Raw genomic sequence first — 12,831 nt, 5'->3', positions numbered from 1 at the left:
ACGTATTCCATGTTGGGAACCACTGCCCTATCCTTTTCTGTCTCTATCTAATTGTTTGTTTCTTTGTCTATATTTCCTTGAATTTTCTTCTTTACTCTTAATTGTAGAGGATTGTATATAAACAAACATTAACGTTGCAGTCAAATTCATTGTCGTCAACAGTTTTATCAACAGGTGCAGTCACCTACCACCGAGTTTGCTGAATCAACATTTGCACGAACAACGAGTGTACCAGTTTAGGTACGAGATATGAAAGAGACTACTTGCTTTTAAAACGATCTCTTTCTCTCTCTCTCTCTCCCTCATTCTCTCTTTTCAATTTTTTTCCTCGTGTGTGTATCTTGTATATGTGAATTATATCCTCGAACGTAGTCAAAATGTCTCTCTAGTTCTGTTAAGATGAAATGAAAAGAGAGAAAAAGTGGATTAAGTTTAATCGCATGCATTTCAAAAGATGCATTCGAGAGATGCGAACAATAGAAAATGTAAATAATGATATTAATTTAAAAACAAAAAATATATATACTTATCAATATAATTAATATTTTAATATAATTTTTTAAAGAATTATTTTAAATTACCAGTCGTTATTATATAAATCTTTTTGTTATTTTTTTTTTTCTTTTTTTTTCTTCGACCAATTATTCACGACGAAAATCATCGTATTATTTTAACTACTTTCCCCTTTTATTCTTTGGTATGTGAAAAAGAAAAAAGCTCGTAGGTTCTCAGATTGCATCTTGATTGCTTTGCTAAAACTCTCGTAAGAGCAACTCGCATTAACTCGAATTTGCAAAGGCAAGTCTATGGTACGGAAAATGAGGTGTGGATAATGAGAAAGAAAAAAGGGAAAGACAAGAAGGAAAACTATAAAGAGAAAAGAGAAATATAGTCGAAAAAGAAAATGTAGGGAAAATGGTTTAAACTCTGAACAAATGTATTTCTAACGTTGTACACGTAGTAACGAAAAGACGTGAAACACGTTTTATTTTTATTTGGTAGCAAATAAAAATAAAAGATTTTTAATAAATAAATTTGAAAAATATATAATAATAATATTTGCTTAAATTTATATCGATTACAAACATAATTATTTTATTATATAAATATTGTTTATATTACGAATAATAATTAATCCTATAATAATATATTTATCGAATGTATACATCTATGAAGTAAAACACGTTTTATTCGCACGAAGGATATTCTATATTATATTATTTATACTTCAAAGGAATAACTAATCCTTAATAAATGAAATTAACATTATTGTATTTCCTTAATAAATTAGAAATATCCTACGTAAAATACATTTGTTCGGAAGTTTCAACAAAGATAACAAATCTTACTCGCACAAAGGATTTCACTTAACTAACGATAAATGAAAAACTATGAATTCTAGTTTATGCATATTAATATTATTATCGATTCTCTTTGAAGGACAACAAACGATCGTGTACAAGGTTAACACGCAAACATAATACGTGTATTTAAATAACGTCAATCCGAGCCAAAATTAAAAAGAAAAAAAAGCTTTCAATGTTTTTCTATTTTACGAAACGAACGAATCGATAAAAAGTACTTTGAGTTTACGATATTCGGATCTTTACAAAGGATTTGATGTTTAACTATGCGAGTATAAATTCGTACAAACTGTGACTGGCGAGTCTGATCTTTCTCTGCTAAACTACTATGTATATATATGAGATACTAAACATACAAAGCTAAATCGTATTTCGTAGAGCTAGGTTCTCTTTTGCTATGGCGATTAAACGTATTTTCTCTGGCTAGTAGGTCACTGATATCAACCCTTTTTCCTACCTCTGACCAAACCATAACTTTCTTCCCTATCTACTTGTTAATTTATATTTTTTTCATTATTTTCTTTAATATTTTTTAATCATTTTTCCATTAGTTTCATAAAAATGTATAATTGTATGTTATTTGTATTATTTTATATTTACGTATGCATTGAACACATACACTATTTCAATGGTTGATTCTTATAAATGTTGTTATTAATATTTATTTATTATTAATGTTTAATATTTGTAGATGTATATACGCGTTTAGAAATTTGATTTATATGTAGGCACAATGTACACATACGATTTATCAAAGATTATTTGACTTTACTTAATAACGTACTCAGCAACTTTGTTTCATCGAGATATCCTCAACTCGAAATGAGAAAATTTATTGGATATATATCACAAGATATATTCTTCTTATCCCACTTCTTTCCTAGTTTCGTAAAAATCGTAAGATAAATAACGTAAGATAAAACAAACAAAAAAAAGAAAGAAAAGCAAGAGATGATTTATAATACAATTATAATTTACGAAGAAAAGGAACTTTCTTTCGAATTTTTCTATTACGTCATTTCCAATCTGGCTTATATATATTTTTTATTGTTGGTTTCTTCTTCTTCTTATTAATTTATTCTTATATCCCCTTTCTTTTTTCCTTTTTAAAAAATTAATATATTTTAATTAACGTTGAACGATTTCCTAGATGTCCTTTTTTCTTTTCAAAGATTCTTTTTCTTGGTTTAAAATATAAAAAAAATTATAAATTCCCAAGGTAGATGGAGGAATTTTGTTGAAAAGAATCTCAAGTACTTTGAAATATTTTCTAAAAGTTCGTCATTAAAACGATAACAAAAAAATTCGATACACTTTTTAACACATCCGTATATAACTTTTTCCTTAAAGGAATCTTCTTCATCGACTTTTTTTTTTATCAAAACCTAACTTATACTTTATACAAAACTTTTACGGTTTCTTTCCTTTTTTCTTCTACGAACATCGTTTCTATATTTCTTTGTCATTCGAGCTATTAAATATAAATCACGCGATATTTCTTAAGATGCAACAATATAATAATAATACAAATTTGTACGTGCGTGTGTATTAAAAAAATGTATTAAAAAAATGTATTAAAAGAATGTTCGAACGATCGAAATATCGAGTAGGAATAAAAATAAACTATTATATTATTTTTCCAAATTTCGTCTGGGTCTCGTGTTGCATCGATGCGATCAAAACGATTTGCGAAAAAATTCTAGTTCGAAAAAAAAGAAAGAGAGAGAGATGAACCAACTAAACGAATAAGAGAAAAGAGATCGGATAGAGGGGATTTATTGAATAAATATTTTCGATGAATTTTATGTCAATAAACGGTCACCAATGGTTTCCGTAAAGCGAAGAAGTTGGGGGGAGGGGGAAAAAAACGAGAGAGAGATCGCATAAATCGTTTTAAAAAGCGAGTAACTCTTTAATCATCGTTTTGAAAGTCCCACAAAGTACAAAAACACTATCTCCATCGTTTTTTATCAATTTAAATGTCGTACTAAGGCTAGGATCAGCACAGGAAAAATAATTCATGTCATAAAAACTAAATGAAATTAGAATTACCTTTAATTAATAAAATAATATGTGTGTTATGATAGAAATTAAATTAAATTAATTAAAATGAATATTAAAATAATTAATAAACTTAACATGAGATTTTGTTTATCGTATGTTATTTAATAGAACAACAACTATATACAATCTTATCTGTATACGAAGAAGAATTAAACGATTCAACAAGAAGAGAAGACCATCACGTATGCATATGCATGAACCAATTAACGACTAAACGAGCAATAAACTACTTCCCGATCACGATAATTGTTTCGCCTTCCGGCACGAGTCCATGATCGGCACGTTAAGAATAGCGTTGATTAATAGTCAAGGTGAAGATGAGAAATACACAAGTTATTTCCGTTTTAATCTTTAATTAAAAGACAAGCTATCCAAGCATAAGCTTAATGTTTTAATTTGATTCTACCGCGTGATAACCGCTTATCAATGCAAACATATTATTTAGATCTAATTCATTTGATAATAATTAGTTATATCGTATAAACGATGATTAATAATGCTTAATAATGTTTCAAATTAAATTAATATTTATTATCGGTATCTATCGTTTAAACAAACGTTTATTTTTTTTCTTTTTTAATATTTTTGTTTTGTCGTTGAGAATATTTTCGTTTCGTTGGAGAAAAATTGTGTTATCAAATTACTACTCATGGTTTTGTGTGTTCGTATTCACTCGATGTATTTCGGTTGTGTATCAAAGCCACGAACAGGAGAAACCGTTTTCCGCATCAGGGAATTACCGTCGGTATTAATCTTCCTGTACTTGGCTTCTTCTCTTTCTCTTTCTCTCTGTTGCTTTTAGACTACACGTATTAGAACCGTCGATCTCGATAATTCATGAGCATACGCATCAACGAAAGCTTTTGTCTTTAGTTTAAAGGAGAATTCGCTAATCTTCAATTTCCTATATAATTTCTAATATATATAATAATATATAATTAATAAAATTAAAGTATGTATGTATATATATATTTTAACAAAGCTTAGAAAATGTATAGAATCAGCTGATTTCTCTTGTTATCTCGATCCTCACTATTACAAATTAACATTAAATAGTAAATAACGTTGAATTCAACGATTTGTATTTTCCAATGTTATCTGAAAACGTTAGGGTCAATGAAATATTAATTAAAAACAATAGAAATACGTATATTTAATTAAAAAATTCAACTCTCTTATAATAAGAAGAAAATCTATAAAAACGTACATTTTCTTAGTTTAGAAAAATTTGATACCTTTATAAATATGGCATCAATAATCGATAAAAAATAATAATAAAAAATTCGGACTACGGTTTCTTGAATAAAAATAATAATCGATATTAATAAATTATTAATAATACATACGTAAACCTTGCAAATTATTTTTCTATGCAGAATCCAAGATAAAACACGTTCTTGGCGTAGGAGTTGTCATATTGAAACCACCGCCAACGAATTTCTTTTGTTTTATCGGTACAGCTGGTAATATTGATTCTGTCAAGGACTTCGATCTCGTTTCCTTCTCCTTTTGTAATTTCCTTTTCTGTGCGTAATATTTCATCTTCAACTCGCACATCTCTTTACTCATCCGTTCGACATCGAATTTGTATTCGTTTATCTCAACTTGATACATGTTCAATTCGGATACGAGACACTGGATTAAATAAAAATAAATAAATAAATAAAAAATATATAAAAAAAATAAAATTACGTGTGACGAATAAATTCGAAATATTTTTGTATTTATTTGATGATTGGTATTTTTAAATATTTTTACTCGATGTTCGATCGTAAAATAAAATAATAATAATTCGTTAGTACTTTAAATAACAAAACAAAACAAAAATGATCCAATAAATAATGGCATTCGAACGAAATATTTTACAAAAACGATTTCAATAATCGTACCTTCATTTTATTTCCTCTTTTTCTCAATGCTTTTTGAGTTTTATTCAAGGCCATAGTGATCTGTGGTCCTGGTTGTTTAACCAAAATCTCACGAAGATTCATGTATAATTTTTCGGTGTCTTGTACTCGTTTTTCCTTATCAATTATCAAGGCCGACATCTTGATAACTCTCTTTTGAAGAATCTGAATCTTGGTCAACATTTCATAAGCCGATGGATCAGAGAACTAAAAAATATATTTATGGAATTAATCAAATTTAAGTCAAGAATATCGTAATTCTTTTATATTTTTTTTTTTATATTCGTTTGCTGGAAAGTTCAAACATAGTAAGATGCATGTATAACTATACCAACAACGTTCAAGTTTTATTCATATATGTATTGAAACAAGAAATTTAACTCAAATTTTCGTGTGAAGGTTACAAAAAAATAGAACAGAGAAAAAGAAATGTCAAAAAATTGCATATTTAAAACTTGAATTTTAAAAAAATCTTCGTTATTCATTTATGGCATCAACAACATTGGACAATTTTGTTTCCATTTTTTAACATGCACGCAATATCAAACTTAATAATTTAATTTACGAGTGATTTCAATTATTTAAAACACTTTTTTTGCCATACTCAAACTAATGATGTTTAATTTCAAGTAATATTCCTTGTGTTCTATAACTAATACCATTCACGTAGGTACATATAATTCGAATCATTGTTTTACGATCAATTTCATATTTTAACGATTGATACATAATCAACAAACGAACAAATTTCAAATAAATCAAATCTTAAAAAAAAAAAAAAGAAATAAAAATGATCACTTGGAGTTTTCGCCAACGATGAATATTCAACGGTGTTTGAACTTCTTCTTCCAAAGCCATGACCTTTAATCTTTCTTTGGTAAGATCTCTGTTCAAGTGAAAAATCTCATGACGCATATCCGAAGTATTCTCAATGCTTTTGGTCAGTAAAACTTTCTCGGTTCTGAGCTTGTTAACTTCCAGCTTGAGCAATCTGATATCTTCAAGACGTTCGTTATATTGTTGCTTGCCACGTTGCAATGTACCGTTCAATATCTTGATCCTGTTATATTGCAAACAGAGCTCGTCATTTCGCCTAACCAGTTGCGTACCAAGAATATCGCGTTCGTTCATGACATTGTCGATATCTTTCTTATGACGAGCTATGTCTCTGTCTGCTTTTAAAATCGTCTGCCGTAGACGTTTTTCCTCTTGCTTCATTTCTTCGATTTCACGTCTCAAATCTGAGATGTCTTTACGAGCAGATTGAAGATCTACCTTTAAGGTTTCCTTTTCTCTTTCGGTTCTCCCAAGTACTGAAATATTATAATCAATTTATTTGACAAATTTCAACAATTTCTTTTTATTAGTTTATTATTGAATATTAAATAATAATAATAGTAATTTTTTTCTTCTTCTTCATTTTTTTGTATTAATAATTAATAATACAACCTCTCGTATAATATTTTATATCAAAATTCTAACGCATTATTTATTGGCCAATCCCCAATGGAAACAAATTACTTCTTTCCCTTTCCCTTCCTATTCAATCAATTTTATTTAAGCATATTAAAAGTATTCAATAAATGAATAAATTAATCAATCGTTTACCAAATTCTTTCTTAATCAAGTCGGCCTCCTTCGTGGCAATATCCTCTTTCAATTGTTCAATTTGTTGAGTCATGATTTGCAACTTGCTCTTAAGTTCATGAACATCGTCCTGAGCTTCCAATAAGCTTTTACTGCAAGCATTCCTCTCACTTCGAACGACCTCGAGTAAGTTCTGCTGCTGACGGTACTTTACCTCGGACTCATCTAGTCGTTTCTTATAGTCCATGATTTCTACTTGGTTCAGCTTAATCTCGCTTATGTAATCGTCGACCTACATAGAAAGAAAAAATTATTATTATTTTATTTAAATAATAAATATTTTATATTTTCCAATATAAATTTCGATTATTTCAAATTAATATTCGTCTATCGTTCAACGTTGCGAAAGAAGAAATATAACTTTAAATTTAATTTTCCCTTGAAAGATTACGCCACCTTGACCCTTGGCAAAAAATTGACATAAAAAGGAACACTTTTTTGATTTGTTCTTTTTTTTTGGTGGGTGGGAAGGGTGATAATGATATTTAAAAGTTACCTCAAATTATAATGGTCTTTTTATGGTAGTTTTTGAACGTTCTTTTTTACAAATATGTAGAAAATATATATATATATGTATTATATAACAATTTTCAAGATTTCAACACATCACTCTATCCGTGTTCATATTGTATATATCAGTGTTGCATTTTATCGATCTTACCAAACTTACCATATTCATTCATTTCATGCTTGCTACATATTCAAGAAGATTATATGCGTTTACATCGTAACATGAATGCACACATATAAACTCTATTATTCCAGATTTGAAGCGTACAAGCATCTTCCATGAAGCGTTTAATTAAGCTATTAAGGTGTAGAATATATTACATTATCAGATAGAAAAGAAGAAAAAAAAAAAAAAAAAAAAAAAAAGAAGAAAAGAAAAGAAATTGGAAATGATAAAAGATATATCGTTATAATAGGATTAAAATAATTATCTTAGGTAAATCCCATTATTAATAAGATTATTAAAGTTTCAATTAAAATTTCATTTAAAATAGAGTTCAACCGATAATTGATTAGAAAATAATGTAGTTGATCGTCAAAAAAAAAAAGAAAAAAAAACATTCAGATATGTATAACATCTTAATCTTCGAAAATTAATATATGCAATGTTAAAATTATTAATTTTTATAGTTTCGGCAAAATCATTCATTCGTTATTCAATTAGAAACAGTGTCCTTTGAAATTCATTTTCCTATTTTCATGCAATTCGTTTCGCAATATTTTCTCGTGTCTTTTTTCCCCTCACGGTATCGTAATGAATAATTAACATTCAACTTTATTAATTTTTTACGAGGTCATCCAGGCTATTGTTGAAACAGATAATTGCACGATAATGAAATCGGAAAAAGTTCTTTTAGTGATAGTTTAACCGGCGAATACTTAATAAATATTTTCTATAGATAAATACGTTATAAAATATAAATATAAAATATAAATTAATAAAAACTGTGTGTGTGTGTATGTGTGTATATATATATATATGTTTGTAGGTTCAATATATTATTAGCGAATAATTAGGGAGTCCAATAGAAAGTTATGCTATACAAAAGTAAAGTTCTGAGATATTATGGGTTTTATGAAAAATAATGTTTTCATTGAAATTTCATAATTAAAAGAATTATTAATACTTTTTATATTTAAATTTATTAGCAAGAAAGATATTAAAAAATAATCTCTCTCTCTGTGAGAATATATTTTATTTTATTTTATTTCTGTATAGGTAAAAATCCGAAGATTAAATGAAATAAAAATATATTTACAAAAATACTTCTCATATAAAAAAAAAATAACAAAACTATTTTATTTAGAAATATGAGAATTTCGTCCTGCGTAGTTATAAATTAAAGAATAATAACTAGACATATCGTACTAGTGTAGGAATTAATTTCAAAATCCTATTTTTCAACCATTTCGTGACATTGTACTGTCTCCCCTTTCCCTCCCCCCTATCCTTCAATTAATAATAAAAAATATATACACATAAATATTCATTCACTTACTCGTTGCAAGAGTTCTCGTATTTCAGAATTACATTTATCTCTCTCCTTTTCAATAATTACTATTTTCTTGTTTAATTCAGCCTCCCTATATGTACTATTATTAAGCGCGTATTCTAATTTCTTTCTGCTTGCATTGATTAACGCCATTTCGTGATTAAGACTTCTAACGTGCTTCTTCAAGTTCTCACTAGTCCTTGCAAAGATATTCTTCTCGCGCATCAATGCCTCGTACTGTTGCTTATCCTTGAATTGCTGTTTCTGAAATGTTGCTATCTCGTAATCAACGTTCTTTATGTTCGTCATTGCTTGTTTCAATTCTTGTTCGAGTCGGCTTCTTTCATAATCAATTTTTAGAAATTTTTTCTCCAACATATCCTTGTCCGATTTACTTCTCGTACTCATCTCATTAGCTCTACGATTATTCAATTATTCAATGTTAATTATTCGATATTAAAAGACCGTAAATTGTAAATCTTTGATATTCGATACTTACAAATTATTTGGACACCAACTTAAGATAATTAGATTATTATAAAATAATTTTTGTTTATATTACCTACTAAGTTCATTCTTAAGCATTCTAAATTGTGTCTCCTTGTCGCTAATTTCTTTGTCCAATATATCGATTTGTGCATTGGCATTTTCCAAATCCGTTTGAAGATTTAAATTTTTCATCGATGCTCTGCTCAATTCCTTCTGCGTTTTATCAAGTGTAACTGTTTTGTCCTTTAACCTAATCTCCAACTTTTTAATGTTATCGGTTGCATTTCTCAATGCTGCGTTAACGTTCTGTATAATTGAAATCAAATTTATATTAATCGAAGTTAATCCAATTTTATGTGAATCAATATACATATAACAAAATGAAAACTTACGAGAAGATCCTCGTTTTTTTGAATAAGTTCTTCCTCAAATTGATGTACATCATCTTCCATTCTTTCCTTTGCCCTTTTTTCTCTGGAAACCTCGCTCGTACGTATATCCAAAGTTTCTTGCATTTCGATAATTTTTTGTTCTGCCGTAATGTTCTTAGTCTCAAGTTCATTGGTATATTGTGACATATTTTTTAATCTCTCTTTCAACGTCTCCATTTCGCCTAATAATTTTTCTCTTTCTCTTAATAGGCCTTCCCTTTGTTGGCTTACTCCGGATCTACAATTTTTATAACGATTAATTAAGAAAAGGGGGAAGGGAAAAGTATACTCAAAGAAGAAAACACACCGAGTATGTGATAATTGGATATTCTCGGCGAATAGGTTCTCTTCGTTGGTTTTTCATATATACATATGTGTGTGTATGTATATCGCGTATATGTGTATATTGTATACATCTATATATATACAGAGTGAGGAATTTTAAATAAAATCATTTAAATTTCTGTAAAACATATCAGAATACTGATATAAAATATTGAAAAATATTGAGCCAATAAATAAATCTTTTTCGAATATTTATAATTCAATTTTACAAACTATATCCATAAAACTATAAATAACGTAGAATATATTTACATGTAACAATTTCTACAGTCCACCCTGTATACTAAAGCGAATTTTATTTGTAGACTTTTTTTTGTGAAACCGACGCACGTTTCCCTCGGGTTTTACTTGTGTGCACGCGAGACGAATTTAATGAAAAATACTTTCAATAAAATCGGTACAACCCGTTTTCATCGTTACTCATCTTATGTACCCTTCCAACGGGATCGGAAAAGCCAACGTTTAACAAGGAATATTAATTACCGACGTGTTCATTGTCCACTGACCTATATTAATACATAATAAACAAAAATAAACAAAAAAAAAAAGATTCTTTTTTAATATCAGGATATTATTTATATCCCAATGTATTATAATACACGACGATGCCGTAATTTCTCAAGGGAGAAATGAAATAAATAAAGAAAGATTTATTATACGATTGAATTATTGAAATAAATAACGATTTAATCGTCTTAACTGAAACTTACTCCTCTTCCCCGGCAAGTTGTTTATTCTTAACTTCTATTTCGTGCATTAATTTAGTTATGTTCAATCTTAAATTATCTATAACTTCTTGAGCATTTTGTTCCCGGGTATGAGCAGCATCCGCTAATTTCAAAGCTTTCTCAATTTCCTGTTTGAGTCTTGCAATTTCGGTAGCATCGGTCTTAGTTTTGGTCGTCAAATCTTTTATTTTCTTAGCATTTTCCTCGATCTCGTTCTAATAAATTATATATGTATATATATATATATGTATTGTATATAGGTATGTATATATGTATCACGTTAGTTTTCCGATAGCTCCATCAATCTTTCTTTTTTATTATGTATATACGTATATTCAAAGAGGCTTACCGTTAAGGAAGAACATTTTTCCGTGAGTTCTTTTTCATTCTTATGAGACTTGTACAAAAACTCGTAAAGTCTTCTATAGTCATCCTCGAATACTGCTAAAGCATCATTAGTCTTCATTTCTTTCATGATCTGTACAATAGTATGTATTATTTATTGATTTATTTACTTATTAAAATCAATATATATTTAATTATGAATATAAATATATTATATTATAGGTGGGTTGAAAAGTTTTAATCCTAATATTCAATACTCAATATAATATTAATATTTAATATTAATAATAATATTATTAATAATACTAATACACTATAATATAAAATATTATTTGAGTGCATATAGATGCACAATAAAATTAAAAAGAAATATTATATATTTAATGTCGATCAGTTACTCACCCTCGCATAGTCATTTTCCAAGTTACAAAACGTGCTGCTAGCTGAACTACCCTCGGAAGATGATTGACTACTCTCGCTTCCATCATCCTGAAAGGATCGTAAAAGTTATCGTGAAAAAGTACTTCGAAGAAACTTTCCTCGATCACATATCATCACCTAGCCGCGCATTTATGCGGTCTACCATAGATTTATTTTATTCACAACCCCTCAAACCCATCCCATACCATTAAACTCTCGCTTAAACATTGTATCTCTACAAAATAAAAATTTAATATTACTGATTTCAGCGAGAGAGAGAAAAAACGAAAAATTCATTTCAATTTAAATTATACGCATTTCTTTTGGATATTATATTTTCAGTCAGTTTGTTCACTTATTGCCTAATTATTACAGGTGTTTTAATTTCTTTGTATTATATATATATATATATAACGAAGTTACGGGAATTGAAAAACTTCGTTGAATTGTGCTTACCGCTCGAGTTGCGCGGTTAGGTTAAATAAAACGATATATTGTGCTCAATTGTATTAACATCGAATTTATTTCTCCTCTTCGTACTCTCTTTCTCTTCTTTCCCTTTCTTCTTCGTTTCGAATTCTTTCTTCATCGTGATTTGAAAAAAAATGCAATTCAAAGTTACGCAATATTGGAAAAACGTAAGTTAATAAAGAAAAATTCAAAAGATAAAACACGTGACTGACGATTTTATCTACTTCGAGATATCGATTGAAACGATCGATATATATATATATATATATATATATATATATATTTGAAATTATTTGTTGAGTGAATATTTAAAATCAAAGTTTGCTTACTCCTAAATCAGCGTTCATTTCCATGTCCATCATGATAATTCCTTTCTTTTTTTTTAAATTGCCTACAATTAAATATATATTATTTATATTATATTATTATATTTAATATTGTACGTTTTATCTTTATTAACTTTGCTGTTTAAATGCACTGAACGTGAAGTTGCACGTGGGCACACAGTGTATATGGAGAGACCTATCTAAAATGGGTATATTAGGTATGCATCGTAATCTCGTTTTGTCGATTTTATAGTTATGTTGTTTCTATGGTTACCATGAACTATCGTTAAA

At 28.2% G+C, this 12,831-nt stretch overlaps 1 protein-coding gene across 1 annotated transcript; it reads right to left on the bottom strand.

Moving 5' to 3' along the window:
* Positions 1-4,796: 4,796 nt before the first annotated feature.
* On the bottom strand, positions 4,797-12,576 carry LOC122522995 (cilia- and flagella-associated protein 58-like). The gene is made up of 11 exons (XM_043644486.1): positions 12,544-12,576; positions 11,726-11,812; positions 11,328-11,456; positions 10,961-11,193; positions 9,867-10,143; positions 9,548-9,780; positions 8,992-9,403; positions 6,944-7,214; positions 6,134-6,648; positions 5,318-5,542; positions 4,797-5,063 (listed from the first exon to the last, which is right to left on the bottom strand). Exons 1-11 carry the CDS (start codon positions 12,574-12,576, stop codon positions 4,797-4,799), a joined length of 2,682 nt encoding a protein of 893 aa, XP_043500421.1.
* Between the last annotated feature and the right edge of the window lie 255 nt (positions 12,577-12,831).

This window comes from Polistes fuscatus, unplaced genomic scaffold (genome assembly GCF_010416935.1).
Source record: "Polistes fuscatus isolate 324 unplaced genomic scaffold, CU_Pfus_HIC Scaffold6, whole genome shotgun sequence".
NCBI lineage: Eukaryota > Metazoa > Arthropoda > Insecta > Hymenoptera > Vespidae > Polistes > Polistes fuscatus.
Note: the sequence above shows the minus strand (reverse complement) of the source record. Positions and strands in the feature narration are given on the sequence as shown.